General features: G+C 33.4%; 2 protein-coding genes and 1 non-coding gene across 5 annotated transcripts in view; 2 read left to right on the top strand and 1 right to left on the bottom strand.

Moving 5' to 3' along the window:
• Nucleotides 1-3,424, bottom strand: part of LOC118184643 (uncharacterized) — a 343,022-nt gene extending 339,598 nt beyond the window's left edge. The window contains exon 1 of the transcript XR_015041413.1: nt 3,269-3,424. The gene's annotated coding sequence lies outside the window, so the exon portion shown is untranslated. The remainder of the gene's footprint in view (nt 1-3,268) is intronic.
• The window catches only part of LOC118184641 (tyrosine-protein phosphatase 10D-like), a 222,332-nt gene that overhangs the window by 173,232 nt on the left and 27,403 nt on the right, over nt 1-21,697 (top strand). For all 3 annotated transcript variants that reach the window (XR_004757464.2, XR_004757465.2, XM_035354344.2), the window contains exons 19-21: nt 3,628-3,820; nt 16,632-16,803; nt 20,186-20,438. Coding sequence is in view for 1 of the 3 variants with exons in the window: in XM_035354344.2 (XP_035210235.1) it covers nt 3,628-3,820; nt 16,632-16,803; nt 20,186-20,438 (618 nt within the window). In the remaining 2 variants the exon portion in view is untranslated. The remainder of the gene's footprint in view (nt 1-3,627; nt 3,821-16,631; nt 16,804-20,185; nt 20,439-21,697) is intronic.
• TRNAN-GUU (transfer RNA asparagine (anticodon GUU)) lies at nt 10,223-10,296 on the top strand. The gene has a single exon. It is a non-coding gene; the product is annotated as a tRNA-Asn (tRNA).

The following is a 21,697-nucleotide window of genomic DNA, read 5'->3' on the forward strand; positions in this document are numbered from 1 at the left end:
GCGGACTTTATTTGTTCACTCCCAGGCGGAGTTTTGTGAAATCTTATAGAAATAATAAAGGGTTATTTACCCTTCTCTCTTGTTGTTTCCTGTCTTCGAACTCTAGCGATTATTCGCTTATCAGTTCCTAGGTTCCTCACTTCCAACATTAACTTAGAATTTCAAGTGAGGGACATCTACAGTATAAATGCTCTGTAATTTTTAAAACAACCTTTTCAAAATATATTTGTTTGTGATGGCATTCGCGATATTGTGGATTTGAATTAAAATAAGTAAGTTATGCAAAGCTTGCTCTATGAAATTTTGAACTCATGAACTGACTGTAGGTCCTTGATCTCAGTTTAAGAAATTAAACTTTGTGACACATCACTAATAAGTAAACACGTATGAACCGTACACATATACCGTACTTCCTCGTACATTTTCCTCAAAAGTTAACTGTCACAATATTATTTCTTTAAACCTACACCACAGTAAAAATACATAGTAGCCGTCCAACCGGTGTAGTGGTTAGCATCGCTGATTGCCGAATCCTAGAAGGTAAGAGCATCGAGGTAAGAATTTCCTACCTCCATGGGTAAAAGGGATGGAATACCCTCGGAACCATCCCCCCCCGAGGTGCTCTCCATCAAAATTTGGAGCGGAACTGAGCCAAAGCGCACTATCACCTGTTAGGTGCCAACGCCAGGCGCAATCTAGCGCTCCTTGTCGAGAGGAATTTCGTTGGCTTGGGCTGACTCAGACAAGTAGTCATAGACAACAACAACAAGAATCCATAGTAATATAAAAATTACAATATCTGATAAGATATCTTCATTTCTACTTGTTTGAAACTTGAATATGAAACATTACAATATGTAGTAAGATATCTTCATTTTTTCTTATTTGCAACTTGAATCTCGCCCCTTCTTGTTGTCTCCTGCACAAGATGTTTCAAATGTGGTAAAAGAGGACACCTTAACAAATAACGCAATTCTCCGCAGAAAAATGTGTCAACTGCAAGCATGCTAATACGCATTATCATTTGAATTTGGATATCAATTATAGTAGTGTAAGTAAAAATTGTGCAAGTAAGCAAAGAGAAATGGATCTGTTAATTAAAAAGATTAATTATGGATATAGTTAACACACAGTTAAATTTACAACACTCACGAAGTGCAAGTGCACAATTAAAAGTTGACATTGATAATATTTCAAATTTAAAAATAGCTTATATACAAGAACCTCACCGAGCACAGAAATTGATCCAATATTAATTACATTAGAGGAAATAATAATAAATGATGCAGGCGATCTTCCAATAGTTATCTGCGGCGACTTTAATTCAAAACATAGTATGTGGGGTCCAGTACCCACAAACCGTCGTGAAACAAGAATAGGAGACTTTCTAGCAACAACTAATCTCGCAGTTATTAATGAAAAAAATAGCTCTCCCCCCCGACATTTGTAGGTCCTCTGGGAAATTCATTGATTGACTTAACTCTCCTTAAAGGGCTACAAAGTTTAAAAATAGAAAACTGGGAAGTTGATCCGAGAGACACGTTAAGTGACCATAAAGATATTAATTTTGAAATTCACATGGATATGAGGCCTTCTTCTCAAAAACTCAAAACGAGAACTGAAAACTCTCAATGGCTTACATTAAGGCAGGAGATAACAGATCTTTCTTGTTCAGAATTTAATTTGAATTCTGATGCAGAAATTAGTTCTACAATTAAAGAAATTTCAGAAAAAATAAAGATTCTCTTTAAACAACATTCAAGGCATTTACCATCTAATAAAACACAGATTCATTACGACCCGCTTCTAAACCATATTGTTGGCTATTGAGTATTTTCTTTGCAATTAAAAAATGAGTTAGTCGTCGTGCAATAATCTTATCTAATATTTTTCCCCAAGCCGATAAAAGACAAATAGGTCTTTAGGCTTTGGGATTTGTAACACCTTTCCCTTCTTTCTGAAAAAGGACTAAATTACCAATCTTCCATTCTTCTGGAAAATAACCAATTTCTAAACATCTTTTCATAATTTGAGTCATTAGATTTGGATTAGCAATAAAGATTTCCTCTACAATATCTGTGGAAAGTTCGTCGTCCCCCGGCGCTTTTCCTCTTTTTGTAGATTTTATGATATTGTTTATTTCTTGGTTAGTTATTGGAAGATCATCATCTGTGTCTGGAGTTATCATAGAACGATTTCTTATCTCTCTGTCTTCTTCCATATCATCGTCAATGTTGTCCTGAGGGAAGTGAATACAAATGATATAGCGTAGAGTAACTTCAACTGTGTTTGTCCCAACTACCATCTGTCCTTTTAATTTTACTGAGTTTAAGTGCTTTATATCCCTTGCCTTTAACTATAGCGTAGTAAGTATTAAAGGGAGATTTCAGTTTTAAACTCTCCCAATAATTCTCCCAAGCCTGTAATTTGGCATTATATATATTACCACTTTGGGATAAATAAATCATCACTTAATGAAGAGATGAGCATGTCTTTCACAGAAAACAAAATAGTTACAAATAGCGTCACCAGAAGGCATTATATTAATAAATTATATATTTAGCTACAACTTTACAATAGTTTTACAGTTTTACAAATTTTGTTACAAAAAACATGTTCCGTATGATGGCCATCATTTTCAGCTACTGTTTGAAATCGCAAGACGGCATGTTCCACAGTTGACAGAAGTGTGTGGTAGGGAATATTCAGCAGAGATGTGAAATGCTGGTTTTAAAATCAGGTAAACTTCTTGGATTAAAGCGACTTACCAGATGTTGAAATGTTCTCAAAGCCGAAAAATTTGGATCGGGCGGACCACGCATTACGAAAGTGCCGGCTGTTTTGGCAAAACAATTTTGTTAACAAAGCAAGATCTCGTAAACTTATTGTCATTGTGAGCAACAAGCACATTGAAAGCAACATGGAAAGTCTTCGCCAATGTTTCCATGTTTTTTAACCGCTGCTGCATGACATCAACAAAGATTTACACAGGTTTTCAAAGTAAAACGTCCTCTCGTGATGCTATTTGTATTTATTTTTTTTTCTCTGAAAGACATTCTCATCCCTTCATTAAGTCTACCACAAAATTTTATAATTTTCTGATCACTGGTTTCGCTTGTAGGCAGCTTTGAAATAGGGTTCCTAAATTATAAACACCCTTTATTTATAGTATATATCTATAAACGACAGAAAAGCCGTAGACCGTAAAACTAACCGTTATTGAGAAGAAACTCCCTCGTGAGTTTTAATTAACAAAAATAGTACTTACTCATATCGGCCTCTTTTATATAATTTTATACTAATCCTTAATTTTAATCTTAAAATGCTTTATATTCCGCAGCACGCATTATTACAAATTGGCTTAATTTTATGTCCGCATTTACTCTCAAATATGAAAGTCTTTATCGTCTACGAAAATCGAAACAAAACTGTTTCTTAGAAACGTGTTATGGTAAACCACAGAGCTTTAAGAAAAAATCAAAAGAGAAGGGGGGAAAAAAAAACAAAGAAGGAGATAACAATTCTCTAGATGTATTTTATCAGTGCCTCTTCACATTTTATCAGCAGCTGTTTCAAAGGCCGTTATGGCAATTCTTACTATATTGCATTTGCCGGGTCTCATTTCAGGTCCACGAGCCGTACTATCCGTTCAACCATTCCTTCGTAGAAGACTTCACTATTGGTGCGGAAAACTGCAATGGTGTAAAGGGCTACTGCAACGGTCCTCTCAAGCCAGCCTCAACCTACAGGGTCAAGATAAGGGCATTCACGACTCCTACTGCATTTACAGACACTGTTTACTCGTACCCTGTCCAAACAGGTATTGTGTACTACTTTATTTTTTTTATTACAGCCGTGAACAGCTAAGTTGAAGTTCTTAGAAGTTCCCAAGAAAGAAATTGGATGTTTTAGTAATAATTAGTTTTAATTATTTTTTAAATTGAATCTAGTGAGAGTTAGCTAAAACTTTGTAAAAAATGTAGTGGCAGGCTTAAAACAAATTGTCGTGCCTACAAGCTATAGAAAATTAAATTGTGTTAATTTAAGGAATGTAACAACTAATAAATTTTTAGTCAAATATAAATATTTAATTTATTAATCCAAAGGGGAAGTTTGCCCTGAAGGACTATTAATTTCGTTTTGATATTTCGCGTCGAAAACTTTAAAAACCTGTATCGCTTTTCAAATGGTTGCCACCATATATTATCGCCTTGCCTTATATTTAAAGAAATTAATTAATGAAGAATCTGCATGCATGTATCTTTCTCGCATTTTGATAAAACAACGGTACCTAGAGCCATCACAATTTGAACAATGTAATGTTCCATAGAATATGGGCATGTGGAAGCCCTAATATGAATTTGAAATTTGTTTTATTACCGATTTCAGATTTTGTAACACTTCAACGAATTTTTGATTAAAAATCTAATCGATTTCAAAGCGAGCAATGGCAACACTGTAAGAAAAAAAGCATTTTTATCTCCAGCGCGCGGGACTCTGTATCGGAAATTCTAAAGATATGCTCATTTTAAACTTAATTTGCAATATTGCTGTTGAGCTGAATTTTATAGTTTGAGTTCGTAGAATATGATATTTAATAAATAAAGGTAACACACAAAACTTTAAAAAAGCGCCCCTTTGGACGTAATTTAAAATCTGAAACTTTTCAGATTGTTTGTTATTGTTGTTCTTGTTTGTTTTCTCGTATCATTGTTTACTTTTTAATGTAAAACTTTAAAAGTCCGTAATAAGTCTATTCCCACTAGTCTATTCCCATTCTTAAAATGCGATGTCTGAATGAAGACTTATTTTTAATGTGTATTACAAAATGTGTATTATGAGTGTGTAAGGACTACCCTTGTGATAAGTACTTCTTCCAGATGCTTTAAAACAGCTTCGACGGATGGTGTTTGCATATTGGCTGATTTTCGCCCCTCTCGATATTTTATTCTTTGTATTATGATAAGTTTAAATTTCGTTCACAAAATGTTGATTTTATTACTTACGAAGGTTTTTACTGCATAAAATACATATTTTTTCTGTTTTTAATAATAACATTCTGCATTAAGAAAAGCAGTGGAATATCAGAAACCAAATGTTTGCGTAGAAGAATCGTATATATATTTAAGAGGGCTCATACACCTTAAACCCCTTATGATCTTCGAATATGTGATTGTTGCAAGAATTGGGATATTTTTTTTTTATTTTAAAAGCGATTACCTCCAACTTTTTACAGCTGACTACATAATATAGCTGCTTTGGAAACTAGTAACCAGAAAGATTGTGTAGCCACAAATATTTTTATAATTTAACCCGCTTTGTGACAAAATATTTCGTCATGTTTCCACCTTGCGCGCATGATATTTTAAAAATGGTTAATGGTACATACTTAAAATTTGAGGGAATTCTTTATATGAGCAGTATCTTCCAACTGAACCAAAAATCTGATGAATATTTTAATATTCAAAAGCTTTATGCGCGAAAACATTACAGATTTTATTTAATAAAATATATTTAATAAATTCCAAGTAAAATAAAAATTTAACATGAAATTCTTAGAATTTTTAGTTCACAGTAGTTTCCAAATGTTATAAAAGCTATATATTAAATATGAAATTAAATTATGCAACAGAATGTTTTAAACTGTGCGCGCAAGGTGGAAACATGACGAAACATTTTGTCACAAAGCGGATTAAATTATAAAAATGTTTGTGGCAACAAAAACTTTCTGATTACTATTTCAGAAAATAGCTGTATTATGTAGTCAACTGTAAAAATTTGGAAGTAATCTATTTTAAAATAAATAAGTAATCCCAATTCTTGCAACAGTCACATACTCGAAGATCTTAACGAGCTTCTTTTAAAAAGTCCACCAGGAAGGCATGCTTTCCTTTAAGCAGATAGCCCTCGAGGGCTTTACCATTTTCAAATAACCAAACCCATTTCTTTTGATGATGTATATGTAAAATAAGTAGTATATGTAGAAAAGTGATGCAAGCGATTGCAGTTTTTCAAAAACTTAATTATAAGAATAATAATAGAAAAAAATATGTATATTAAAATATTTAACTGTTTTACTCAGTTTGAAAATATGAGTGTATGATGTATACAATATTTTAACAGCTTTTGCAGAAAGAGTTTAACCATATTTTTCGATTTACTAATGTCATGTATTTTGGGTTTTAAAAGATTCAGTTAAATCCAAGTCATAGCAATTCCTAAGTTTTTGTAGGACAAAAAAGTTGGAACCAAATAAAATATTAAGTTTTGAGACTATTTATTTATAAAAGAATTATATCCAAATAAAATTTTATTATAAATTAATTTGGCACGTTTAATATCAAATTTAAAAGAAGATTATTGTTCATTATTTTTTATTAAAATAATTTGTTTTCATCAACAAAACAAAAATAGTTACCAAATTGAGGGCTATTATTTCTGTGTGGTCACACGTGATAGAAAATTTATACGTTACAAAAGTCTGAGGCGTAGAATGCCGTCAACTGTTCTGATGGAACGGACTAAAATTCAGCCAAACAAGACTTTTATCTGCAAAAAAGTTTGTCTTAAATGCGTGAATTTTTATTTTTATTTTCAAGTCAAATACACATTAGAACTGATATCAAATAAAATAGAAAAAAAAAAGTTTTTATTCAAATTTTTGAAAAAATATTATTAACTTTTACAAAACATATGATAGGCAAATGTGTAATAAAATTTTATGTAATAATACATACCTTATAAACTTGTTTAAAAAATTTTAAAACTTTGAATGCATCAAAATAACAACAAAGACAAAATCAAAAATTCGTCAACACAAATGATGTCCACATCTTACACATCAACTCAAAATAATGACCGTTACTTCGTTAACGGTGCCACCACCTTGAAACTTATACGTAACTACATACATAGCTTATACGTAACTATGTACGTAACTTATATGTAATTATATACGTAACTTATATGTAATTACGAGGGCTATCCAGAAAGTAGATTACGTTTTGGAATAAAAAAATAAACAAAGTATAGGAAACAAATTTTATTATATACAGATGAAAGCCACACTCAAATACTACTTTTCTACATAGTCACCATACAAATTAAGGCATTTATCGTAGCGATGTACGAGCTTGGAAATTCCTTCGTCGAAAAATTCGGCCGCCTGCGCCTTCAACCACTTCGTTACCTCTTCTTGCCTTCCATCTTGCACAAAACTTGTGGTAACCAAGCTTTTCGCTGATGATTTCGTGCAACAAACTTCGCGAAATTTGTGGAAAACTCAAAGAAAGTTCCGTTATTGTGAAATTTCGATTTTCACGGACTTTAGCATCGACTTTTTCGAGAAGTTCGGCGGTCACTATGCTGGGTCTCCCACTTCGATCTTCGTCGTGAATATTGGTTCGGCCATTTTGAAATCTTATGACCCACTGACGCACTCCACCTTCAGTGATAATGTTGTCCCCATACACTTCATGAAGCTGCCGATAGATTTCTATCGGTTTACAGTTTTTTGCCATCAGAAACCTTATTACTGAGCGCACCTCGCAGCTCGCGGGATTTTCAATTAACGCAGACATTTCAAACCGTCACAGTATCTGAACGGAGCACAGCACGAACCTCTCACTAGCACGGCTAGATGCAGACTGAGCTGCGCAACGCTCTGACCCCAAGATGGCCGCGCTAGTCCCGCCCCTAGCGGACACAGACGGAAAAGTAATCTACTTCCTGGATGGCCCTCGTATATACGTAACTATATACGTAAACAGTATGTATCCAATTGGCTACACTACGCAGTAAGCTAAAATTTGTGCTTTGGTTTGATTTAGATGACTAAATATGAGTATGTTGCCAAATAGCAACTACATGTATTAAAGGTTTAAAGCATTTACTGGGATTTGACTAGTATTGTATGACTTTAACCCTCGCCAAAACTGCCAAAATTGTTATTAGTGTGAACAACTGGATTGATTGACAGAAATGGAAAGAAAATGAGCATTAACAGTTGAGATAAGAAACGTTGTTATTCACCATGACAACGCGTGCTGTCATGATGCTAGAATCATCTAAACAAAGAATGAAGACTTTGGCTGAACAAAAGTTTTCCCAATCGCTCGTATTCATCGCTATCGACTTCGCGCCCTTACATTATTATTTATTATACAGTTTATAACATTTCATTAATGGAAACAGACACTGAAAATTAGCTCTGAAAAATGAGAAACTTTAATCTGGCACTGAAAATTAACCTGCGTGACATTTTTCGTATGCATACCTGGTTGAGTTCGACCAGAATAGTTTTGTGAAGCTCTAATAATCTTGATAGATCACTATCGTCAAAACAATTAAGTCATTTTTCTTTTATATCATTTTAAAACTTAATACTGAATAGTAATTATTTTCTCCCTCTGAGCCGCGCAGGATTTTAGATCCATCATGAAGACCGGTATTTAAACAGTATTTATTAATTTAGTTTGTATAATTACTTATTTTGGTTTGTATTTTCATAAACTTACATATATTAAGATGATATTTGCATTACGTTTCAAATTGAAAAAAATTTGAAATCTGCGCTTAATGAAAACAAATTTAGGAATATTGGTTTTTTTAAAGTATACCTATACTTATTAAAAGATTATAAAATAAATTCAGAGGAAAAAAAGCATATAATTAAAATCCTTGAGATTTGAAGCTCCTTTTCTCAATATAATTTGATAAAAATATTTGAGCAACAACTGAAAAAAAAAATCTGAAAGCTTACAGATTTTAAATTAGCGGTTTTTTTTTTTTTTTTTTTTTTTTTTTTTTTTTTAATTTACATATACGTACTTGTTTCGAGATAATCTAGGCTAACTCTCCTTTGTGCTAATAAGGTTTAAAAACAGCATATCTTTAGGATTTCCGTTAGACAATTTCGCGGGATGAGGATAAAAATATTTTATTCCGTATAGTATGTTGCCCCTGCTTGCATTGGCAAAATATTACATACATACGTTATTCAAAATTTGATGCCTCTAGGCATCGTTGTTTTTTCACAGTGCGAGAAACATACATTCATTCCTGCAGATTCTTCACTATTTAATTTCTTTCAAGGTGATAATATTTGATGGCAGCAATTTGAAAAGTGATACGACGTTTGTAGTGAACCGACGCAAAATGCCGTTTCGGAACAAATAGCCGTTCTGGAATAACGCCCTTTTGAGCTATAAATCTTTTTTAAATCACTGCAAGTGTAGAAAAGAAGGTATTCTTAAATACCTTAATTTTCCTCTAGAAAATTTCCAGGCACTTAACATTTCTTATACGGGTTTATATATTGATAATCCAGATTCGATGAAACTGCAGCATTAACGTTCATTACTTAATGCACCCTTTTGCTTGACATAGTAAATCTATTATCTCCGAAGGTTTAAATTAAAACGTTTAAATGTTTTTAGATTAGAATTCAAAATATTTGAATAACCGGATAAGGGCGAAGATTCAAATTTGCTAATCACGGATGTTTTGCAGTATTCGTAGAACGTTGAATGTCTCAACCCTAATAATAATTTCAACGGCTTTTATCATTCTTTATACTTTATCTATTGACGTCTATTTTGCTACTCTGACAGAAAAAGGGAGGGGATAATTTTGCTTACGAATCGATTTGAAAGCCAACGTAATTGATAATATGTAAGAGATTATTCATTAAAAATTTATTCAACAGGAGTTGAGGAAAACAAAATAAAATTTACTTATTAAGCGATTTAAAAGCCAACGTAACTGATAATATTGTGTATACAAGATTAGACATTACAAATGTATTTAACAAGAGTTTGAAACAAACAGGATAATAAAAACACTAACTAGAATAATTCAGTAAACTTCTGAAATCTCCATAGTCTAACATTACACTTACATTCTTACGTTTCATATTCAATATAAACTCAACCTGTATTATTCATTTTATAAGGTATTTCTCATGTCTTCTTCGCATACCTTCGTGGTGTGGTGATCTGCACACTGGGCACTTATTTCAGAGGTTCTTGGTTCGATTCCCGGCGAAGACGTTGCATATTTTTCATCTCTTCTGCTTCGAAAAATTATCCTAATGACTCTACAGTGGCACCCGAACTAAAAGGGTGTTGGATAATGATTCTCCTCATCCGGGATTTGGCGATTGGGTCCCTTAAATACCACAGTCGCCCTTTAAAAGGGGGAGAATATAAAGTATTCCTAGTGTGTCTTCGTGGTGTAGTGGTTCTGCACGCTGGGCCGTTATTCCAGAGGTCCGTGGTTCGATTCCAGGCGAGGGCATTGCTCAATTTCCATCTCTCCTGCTTCGAAATAACATGTCTCTACGACACATGGGGAAAACCACGAAAACGGCCATGCAGCCAGCCTATCGTGTAGTGGTCAGCATACTCAGCGCGTAATTGAGAGGTCCTCGTTTCGATTCTCTGCGAAGGCGTTGCTAATTTTTAATCTTGCCTGCTTCCAAAAATACCTAATGTCTCTACAATTTAAAATAGAAACAAAGAAACTAAACCTTTTTTTAAGACGTTACACTAATGGGACAGACAGGAACTTAAACTAAACGAGTAACTAATAAAAAAAAAATTGGAAGTTTATGAATAGTAAGGGGACAGAGCTGTAAAACATGAAAACATTTCTGCCTCTGGAGCTTCAAGTGATGAATTCTTCATTAAATATCTAATCAAAGAACGCTTAAAATATGTATTCCATCAAGCAACCACTTCAGTAGAATTTAACATTTCCTCTCAACTACAGAGGCTGTTTGCATATCTTTTAGACGATTTGGCTTTGCTGTAAAGGAAAAATCTTCTGCTTGGAATTTTTTTTAACTGCAGCTATATTTTTGAAAGTATAAAGTATCATCTGCTACTTGACAGTTTTGTTTTATGCAAAATGGCGCTTTTAAAGAAGCAGCAGATGGAAGGCTATGGTTCTGCTCTTTCCAAAGAAAATTATTTGTATTTTGTTATCAAAATCTCTGTGAAAGCTATAGTTTTTCGATATCTAAAACTAAGATATGTAATATTGTCAACAAGAAATTAAAAAACGTAAACGTTTTACCTTCAAGTGAAAAGATTGCTAAAGATATGTATCAAAGGAAAAAACGGAATGAACAAAAGTAAGATCTTTAATGTTAAAAGAAAATCCGCCAAGTCAAAGGAGAGTTGCAAAATCGTTAAAATACTCATTGCCAACCATAAACAAATTGATGAAAGCTGATTTGAATCTTAAAAGGGCAAAAAACATAATGTGCGTCGTTCGTTATTCTCCTCGACGTATCGCCGAACGTAGAAAGCGCTGCAGAATTCTTTAGAGAAACATTCCTTCGGACAAAAATGGAAAAGTATTGTCACAAGAGAACAGTTTTAAGCGTACTTAAATGCTTGCAATAAAAAGAAATTCATTTATTATCATCAAAGAAGGAAAAAAATCTTAAAACACGGTTCAAAGAATCTAAAGAACGTTTTTCTAAGAGATTTATGATTGTTGCTGGTTTTATAACTGCAAATTAAAAATAAAGAGAGAGAAAAAGGTTAAGATGAACTCCAAATATTATCAAAAACCCATTTTATACTCAATTTTCAAATATGAAATACCTTCTCTTTACACATAATATTGTCAATCAGTAGAACTACATCAAGACAGCGACAAGTCAAAATCTACGATTAATTTACTGGGAAAAAATGGAAAAAGAAACGGGTGTCAAAATCACACCCTCCACTCATATCCCTACTAAATCTCTTGATCTACTATCACCAATGTATTTTTGAGTTTCTGGAATTTTATAAAGGGGGTTGTCCAAACGTCGACCTACAACGTTCTTAGACTTTGGAGAGCTGTCGAGAGCAATGGGATAAAATATCTCTTCCAATATAAAAGGCTTTATTGTATTGGAAATTTACTGTGTATAAAGATAGTAAAAAATCAATCAAAACATTTAGACCATAAAAATTATGGGTAAAATATTTTTGTAATTACAATGTTAAGGGGTATCAGAAACCCCTATACCGACAATGTTAAATTGACCATTTTCGATGTACCTTTTCTCAAAATCTGCTGTATATACAAGCTTGAAATTTTTTCTGTAATTAAAGTATACTTATCTGATTATACTGAAATGAGCTTTTGAAACATTTTGAATTTTAGAGTAAATTATAAGATATTTTGTTAGGCATAGTAAAATTTAGCACTTTTCTCACACACACACAAAAAAAATTTTTAATTTTTTCTAAGTTTATTACAAAAAGCTTATTTCAGTAAATATTAGGGAACCTAATAAATAAGCCATAAAAAGTTTAGATACCTGTGAGCAGTAGTTCCTGAGAAAAGGTACATCGAGTATAAAAAAATCACGTTTGGAGAAAAACGCGTTTTTAAGTAAAAATCCTCATTGATCAAAGCAGTAAATGACAAATTAAAACTAGATTTTTTTACAGTTCTAATTTTCATAGAGATTAAAGAATGGTATTTTTAGAAAGATAAAAGTGTAGAGAATTTGAAAATGCAAAATCCGAAATCACAATTTTTTGAAGATTTTGGGGTTCCAACTCTACTTAATCGTCTAAAAAATGTACGAACAGCCTTATTACCTATATTATGCTGCGAATTTTCAGAAAACAATTAAGATAAAATTAATTGATTTGTATCCGAACGATCTCTGAAAGGATTTCGTACTTGTTTTAAACCTTCAAGCTGTAACAATTGCCGAGTTTTGAATATCAGAGTATATCATAGCAACGAAATCGTCGCTGAAAGATACAACACAAAAATATAAGTCTATTTTGAGGCTTGTATTGCGAAGATAAACATTAAATTTATTTCAGAATATAATGGGAATCTATCTTCTTACATTGATTTGTAGCAAAATGCATGGTCACAGATTCAATCTGAAACTTTCGGATAGAACTATTAAATTTCCAATCTACAAAGAAGTCTACAAATTTCAAAGACAAACAGGTTACAAAGGTAACTAAACAGTATATATCGTATAAATTGGCGACATAATACTTATAAATAGGTCCAATGAAATTCGTAAAAATTATTCTTCAAAATACAAAATCCGCATCAGCCTGGATAAGCTATATATACTCTAACAACACCTACAGTTTTTATTGATGCAAGAACCATTTTGCATTAATAAAAATATATAAACCTACAATTCCTAAGATTCAGATCATAGAAAGGACTACTTGGAAATCACTGAAATCTCCAAAAAAAAAAAAAAAAAAAATGGAAACCATAACCGATAAAGACCTTTGTCAGATCGTTTCAGGTCACGGTAGATTCTCGGCATACTTAAATGGATTGAAGATTCTCGGCATACGTAAATGGATTGAAAATTCAAGAAAACTGTTTACTATGCGGAAAGCTAGAAAATAGCAGGCACTACGTGGAAGAGTGTGAATTAACAAAAGACCTTAGGAGCAGCAAGAAGGACTTTAAAGATCTGGTTAATAATCAAAATGAAGCAAAAAAACATAGCAAAAGAGATCATCGAAAAAATTAATAAGAGTCTTGTCACAATTGGAATAGAACAGTAACAAAGAACATCCAATATGGCTGCTGCTGGAGACTATTTATGTTGTGTTGTCCTATATGGTTTTCCTTCGTGGCTGCTCTAGACAAGCCATAAGACGAGCTTGGGCTTGCTAGGAGGGTGGACCGCGCCATACCTACCTAACTACAATCCCTAACAACGCTGAAATTATTTCAAAATTCACCATCTGAATATAAATCCAGCAGTAGAATTAGAATCGTATGTAGTACTAGTGGAATCTAACCATAGCATTTTATTATTGCAGTATAATCGCAATACAAAATACAGGGTGTTTATAAAGTCCCGGACCCATTTTGATATTTAATAACTCATAAAATAATGAAGATTTAAACAAACTTATGGCATTTATTGATGGAATAACTTATATAATTTCCTTTTCTGGTTTGAATATCTTTACTTTTGTAAATATCCTCTGCGCGTGTGGTTAATTTCAGATAATTTCATTTTCCACTCTAAATATCTGTATTTTTCTAAATATCGTCTGCTTATTAATTGCATTTTTCTCTCTTTTGTTTTTGGCAACTATTGCAATGTTATGTTAACTTTTGATATGACCCCCATAAATACCGTGAGGTACAAAGTGATTCCCCAAAGGTTAATGTGTGGTGTGGACTAATGCACGACCGAGTCATTGGGCCTTTCTTTTTTACAGAAAAGACGGTCTCACGAGTCGTATACTTAGACATGTTGAAAAACATCGTATTTCCACAACTAGAAGAGCTTCAGCCACATGTCTTTTTTCAACAAGATGGTGCACCATCTCATTGGGGTACCATTGTTCGTAGTTCTTTGAATGACCATTTTATAGGAAGATGGATCGGGCGAGGAGGTCCAATTCCTTGGCCACCCAGATCACCTGATAGAACGCCGCTGGACTTTTTCCTTTGGGGATTTGCAAAGGACAACGTTTACAGGAGGAGAGTGTCGAACATGGATGACCTAAAAGCCAGAATTAGAACCGCAATAGCCTCTGTGGATGCCGATGTGCTTCCCGGTACCTGGCGTGAAGTTGAATATCGACTTCATATTCTCCGTGCGACGAAGGGGGCACACGTGGAAGTTCATTGACAAGGGTCAAACTTTTTGAGTCTATCTAACCATTTATGTTATTAATTTTGATCTATCTTTATTATTTTACGAGTTATTAAACATCAAAATGGGTCCGGGACTTTGTAAACACCCTTTATTATGAATACGCTGCATGCCGTGCAGAGCAATATGAGCCAGCGTATGGATTTCCCACAACTGCCTGTCAGTTGTATTTCATAGGGCTTGATTTTGAATTCGCGAGGAAAAAAAAGTAATGCTAAGTTACTATTTGATGTAATTTATTTCATAGAGTATTAGAATTTTTTTAAAACGTTACAACTATTACGTTTAAGAAGTCTGTCAATCTATTTAGAAGTGAACCTGATTCTTTTATATTATACCGAACTTTTTTAGAAGTTATGAATTCCAATCAGCACTCATTTAGTACTTTTACGTGATAAGATCTAAAAATTAAAATTTTAGCTATTTCATCCCTATTTCCTTTTTAATTAGTTGGAACTGTTTTTGAAACCAGTTCATTTAATTCATTTGTGTCATCTAGGTTTTTTTTTTTAAATGTTGGATTATTGTACTTGTTAGGGAAGGAAGATCATGGCTAGACTTCTTCTGGTCATATTTGTCTGATTCTCCCTGATAGAAAATAAACATTATTTGAAAGGATATACTTAATATATATATATATATATATATATATGATACACAGAAATATTTTACTTTGTAATCAGCCTCTTTTTTCTTATAGCTTATCCGTTCTTAAGAAAATGCACCATTACAAATCATTAAAATCATTATTTTTGACTTGTCGTTATTACTATAACGACTCACAACCTCCTCAGCTGTTGACATTCTGGCAACACTTACGCATGCCATTACTTCCTCAAAATGTTTCAATTTTTCTCAATCGACATTAGGAGAACTGATGTCAGAATGTTTATATTTCTGATAGGAAGGACTTTTTAATGGGTTTTCTCCCTACTTTTCCCTTTTTTCCCTTTTTTCTCCCTACTTTTCCCTTTTTTCTCCCTACTTTTCCCTTTTTTCTCCTTCCTGTTAACCTTTAATGAGTTCCGGACTGTAACATATTCCCTTCAATAAATTCCAGGAAATGTGTGAACATTTGCCACGAGACATATAGAATATCAGAGAAATTTCCATTCTGAACACAGTTTCTTTTCACAGATTATCAACTAATTTCATTACCTTTTTGATTATATAATTTACATTTAATCCGTAATGTTCTCATCAGTTTTAGCCCAAAGGGCGTTGGCTCAGAAATGCCAATTTCCTTTTGGCATTTTGTGACGTTTCACTATAAACAGCTTTTAACTTTTCAGATTGTTGCCATCAAATGTTATCGCCCTGTGTTATATTTAAAAAAATTGAATAATGAAGAATCTGCTTAAATGTATCTATGTTTCTCTCATTGTGATAAAACAACGGTACCTAGAGCCGTCCAATTTTGTATAGGAAATTCTAAAGATATGCTCTTTTTTAATTATTTTGTGACTGCTGTTGAATTGAATTGTATGCTTTAAGCGTGAAGAACATGATATTTAGTAAATAAAGGTAACGCACATAACGTTAAAAAAAAGTTCCTTTCGGACTAATATAAAATGTGAACACTTTCAGATTTTTTTTCTTTAATATGTTGAGGTATTTAGAGGATTTTTTTATTTCTCGTAGATCTACTGAATATAGAAATTTCTTTGAATTTTTAAACTCAATTTGTTTACCTTGCCGAAAGTAGTCACCTAAACGATATAGATGAGAACGCAAACAATGTCACTGAGTAAAACAACAAACGCTGTCATCAGTTGAACTGCAACCGCACACCGTTATTTTATGATAGAGAAGAGATAACAACTAAATTTGAGCCATTCAGTAGATAAGAAAATATATAGAAGAACCTTAACGAACTTCTAATCCAAACACTTGCAGGTAATGCTACTGTTTAAATTTCTTTTTCCGGACTTTTTTTGCAGTACATTTTTCACTTCGCCTTTTACAGATGCTGACAATCGAACGTTGCTGACGGGTATTCTTGTTCCTCTGTTACTGGTAGTTCTTATTGTGGGAGTGGCTCTCCTCTGGAGAAGAAGGCGGCTGGCCCCCTTCGCTAAAAAAGCCAAGCATGCCAAAGCTGATGCCATGTCTGTTTCAGAAAGTGAGGTTATTACTAGGTAAGATAATAAAAGTGTTTTATAACTTTATAAAATTAAACATATCTTGCTTCTGTCAGTAGAAAATATTAAGAAATATTTTTATATTATATATTTTTTATGTTATAGGGATTGAAGAAAATTGGCTTGTTAATGTTTATTAACCATCCACTCTTTTTGATTCCGAGATAAAAAAAAAATAATAATAAGAAGCGTATATCTGATTGATAACAGCACGCTGACTTTTATTCTAAATCTGCTTTTAGGGTAAATTAGCCAAGGATATTTTATTTCAGAGTGCTTAGTCTGAAAAAAACTTCTTACCCGCTCAAATTGTAGTTTCGTTTAAAATTATCTATTAGATTGTTCAGAAAGTAATTTCGGGACAATTTTCCCAACAGGGAGCTTAATTGTGGTTTGTTTCACAGCCAACTTCACACTTAAGCCGTATAGTCATTATATATTTTGACAGCTGATACAGCAAGGTTTGTTTGTGAAAATGTTCGATTGATTCTATGCAGTAGTTTTTGGTTGGTGCGCTTTCAAATATGGAAAGTAAAAAGTATCATTTTCGGCATATTTTGCTTTTTTACTATCTAAAAGGTAAATATGCTGTTCAAACAAGAAAAAAAACTATCCGATGTGTATGGAGAAGACGTATTGACAGAAAGCCAGTGCCCAAACTTGTTTGCAAAATTTCGATCCGGCAATTTTGATCTTGAAGATGAAAAGCTGATGGAGAGCTTAAGAACACGAGGAACCCATATGTCGAGTTTTGAGATTAAACCTAGGCGTTTCAAATGACCATGAACGGTGGAATTCGATAAATGTATTCTCTCAGCGATCTCCTGAGTTGTTATTCGCTGGTATGCCATCAATTAATGCCTTTATTGTGTCTTCATCAGCTTCAGCCTTCAAGAAAATGGTGCACTCCAAGATCAAAATTGCAGCTGGCGTTCTGTCAATGCGTCTTCTTCATATGCATCGGATATTTTGTTTCTTGCTTGAACAGCATTCCAACCTTTTCGATGGTAAAAAAGTAAAATATGCCCAAAATGCTGCTTTTTCATTTTCCATATTTGAAAGGGCACCAACCAAAAATTACTGCGTAGAATCAATCGAACATTTTCACAAACAAGCCTTGCTGTATCAGCTGTCAAACTATATAAGGATTATGTGGCTTAAGTGGGAAGTTGGCTGTGAAAAAGTACAATTAAGCCCTCTGTTGGGAATAAACGAAATTACTTTTCGATAATAATAGTTAAAACTATCATCAATTAATTATGAGAAAAGTAAGCCATTGTTTAAATGGCCGATTCTAATATAATGCCATTGTGATTTTGCTCCAATCCGTTGGTATTGCGGCATGCTGATTACTACGCAGCGTGCAGTTCTACTGCTATTCGAATCTTGGCGACTTTGTGATTGACGAGTGTACTCATCATGGAGAAGCGGCACGATTTTGTGTATTGACGAGTACATGCGTATAAAGCAATATAAGCAACGCGCGTATAAAGCAATGTAATAGAAACAGAGAAAAGAAAAATAATGACAAAGAAACCGGAGCTAGTGATTGATTATAATAAAAAAATGGGTCGAGTAGATATGAGCGATGGAATTATCATAGCGTACTCCACAGCAAGAAAACGACTCAAAAAGTACTAGAAAAAGATATTTCTCCATTTCTTAGACATTATGTGTCAATGCATTCATATTATATAAAAAAAATAATGGAACATTATTGCGTATCACCTTTTTTCTCAAATTTATTGAAGACACTTTTGCTACGTATCCAATTGAAAGAAATAAATCGACACAAATTCGGCCATTTAGACCTAATATAAACCAATCAGGCTGGAATCATGTTCCAGATTATATACCCTGAACATCGGGTAAAAAAAACCCTACGCGAAGGTGTTCGCATTGCTACAAACGTAAGATCAGGACGGAATCGCGTTACTGGTGTTCGATTTGCAAAATCCCATTGTGTATAGTACCCTGTTTCGCTGAATATCACTCTACAGCAGGAATTTAAATTCTTACTTTTATATGTATAATATTAGTAATAAAATTTTCAATTTTATAAAATAAACCCATCTTTTTCATCCAATATCTTACCAGCGCAACTTACTCTGTGATTGACGAATTACTTGTCATGACTTGATTCTGGCGATACAAAACGGTGCTGCGCACTCTTAAACGAGAGCGCCACAGTTAACCGGTTAATCAGTTTGTTTCCAGTTGACACTGAGTGTTTAATGATTATGCAACTGTGCTTCGACTTGTATGGGGATTGTCTTTTAACATTCAAGTTCTTACCTTTGCAACATTCGAAACACTCCTTTTTGATCTTGGATATGTTGAACAACTTTTCTCCTTGAAACCGAATTTTGACTTTTTTTGCTTTCTTGTTGATAATATTATCTATTGTTGCTTTAGACACCGAAAACACTTGGCTTTCACAGAATTTTTTAATACCTAACCACGAATAATTTTCATCAGAAAGAGCCTTCTTTAGCTTTCCGTCCCTTGCTTCTTCAAAACTCCATTTTGCTTAAAAACAAAATTGTCAAGCACCAGACGATAATTTACATTTTCAGAAATATAGCTGCAGTTAAAAAAATTCCAAGCAGGTAATTTTTTATATAGCAAAGCAAAGTCGACCAAAAAATAGACAAACAGCCTTAGTATTTCTGTTATTCCGAGAACTTCAAAGATTTTACTTATCAAATGCTTGCAAATAATTACGGCAAAAGAAAATACCCGGAAATTTGTGAAATTCTATGCAAAAGAGCTTTTCTTTCTTTTAGTATTCGACATTTCTATTCTATTCTTCGTTTATGACGCTTCTAAACAAACCATATGCTCTACCAACAAGGAAAAGGTCCTTGTGACCTACAAAGAATAGAAGTTTGTTGTAGTATCAGGAAGTTCGGAAGGAACTTACTTGTGTAATTTACAATTTTTCGCTTCATTTCTCGAATGTTTTAGAGTCACGGGGATTTCCGGATAATGTATATCCGGCCTTCTGGTGTTCGATTGATTAGTCATTATTGTTACCAGCGCTCCTTCCTTTACTCGTGTCGATCTGTCTGGACGTAAACGATGAAGATCACCCCAGAAATGTAATTATAATTTTTAGGCATAATGCTAACAGCAAATATGGAAGGCATGTTTTCATTTTAAATATGTTTCATGTAAATTAACATGATGACAGCAATATTCATGGATATTGGAAAAATACAAAGTCTTGTTAATGGATTACCTTTTTATACTTGTCAGTTCAATATGTTATCGCCTAAATGTAATATACGATATATAAAGGTTAAAAAAACTTTTCTTAGTTTTCATTCTCTACTTAAGAATCCAGATAGTCTGACAAAATATTCTTTCTGTTTTGCAGCCGGCCAATCAAGCTCAAAGATTTCGGCGAACACTACAGAATTATGTCTGCCGATTCCGACTTTAGGTTCTCGGAAGAATTCGAATTGCTGAAACATGTTGGTCGAGAGAAACCGTGCAATGCTGCTGACCTTCCTGTGAACCGGCCAAAGAATCGTTTCACCAATATTCTGCCTTACGATCATTCTAGAATCAAACTCATGCCCACAGACGATGAGGAGGGTACGGATTACATCAATGCCAACTACATTCCGGTACGTATGTGAAAACAGTGATAGTTGCAGTTCTTGATAGTCATTTTTATTGATTTTTATCTCCTTTTAGAGGTAATGTGTTTCTTCTTTTAGAGGTAATGTGTTTCTCCTTTTAGAGGTAATGTGTAAACTACTTATTTCATTCATTCTCCTGTTAACAAGCTTCTGAATATTTTTCTGGCGATTCTTATCTGTATTAACATATTTGTCATTTTGTTAATCTTAATTTAGTGTGACTTCAGGAGCTGAAAATGCGTAGTAAAATTACATTTATATATATAATCTAGATATATAAAGAAGAAAGTCTCTGTCTTTGTTCGCTAAAAACTCAGTCACTACTAGAACTATCGTCACCAATCTTTCTACAATTCTTTTCTGGGTTCTGGAAAAGGTCGACGTCCATTTTTTCAAAAAAAGGAGCTAAAATCAGAGATATTAATTAAGAACTTAGAAAAATTTTCGCCCTGATTTTTTCGAGTTGCAACAGTCTCCCAAGCTGGAAATGAAACTCTGCTTTATTTCGAAAGTTGTTGCCACTGTTGGCTTTCAAATCGTAGTTTGTTAATAAAAAATTTCGAAGTTTTACTGTGAAATAAAAATAGCATCACCAAACATTAAATACATTATTCGCGATTCCGAAAATTCGTGGGAAGCCATTTCAACAGCGTACGACTTTAATCAGCCGAGATATTAATTAAAAACTCCGAAAACATTAATTTTCGCACTCATTTTCCCGAGCGGCAACAGACTCGCGCGTTGGAGATCAAGATGCTTTATTTCGAAAAGTGTTGCTACTGCTTGCTTTCAAATCGTAGAGTTTTTTCTTCAAAAATTTGTAAGTTTTACAAAATCTATATACATAAAGAAGAATGTCTGTTGTTCGCGTTATTGATTTCTACTCAGTTATGATCCCTTTGTTGCCACATTTAATCGACTAAAGTTGAGCATAGGTGAAATATTGGATGGAACGACCATTTGATTAGAAAGACGAAAATCATTAAAAACTGCGTGCCATTGTTGCTGATATAATGAGAGAGAATTAGTTTATTTTTCTATCGAAATTTTTTATGTGGGTTCCATATCGCATCAGTCTGAAAAATGTATGATTATGAATCGTATTTTTTGCATCGTTATTAGAGAAGGATTACAGCGGCATCGTTTTCTCTGTTGTTAGATACATTACTCTCAATCTAACTTAACTGGCATACTTCCGCTAGTATATAATAAAATATATTATATCTTGTTATTGAAAATCCATT

This window comes from Stegodyphus dumicola, chromosome 5 (assembly GCF_044657685.1).
Source record: "Stegodyphus dumicola isolate Sdum_Otavi_A_Nest chromosome 5, ASM4465768v1".
NCBI lineage: Eukaryota > Metazoa > Arthropoda > Arachnida > Araneae > Eresidae > Stegodyphus > Stegodyphus dumicola.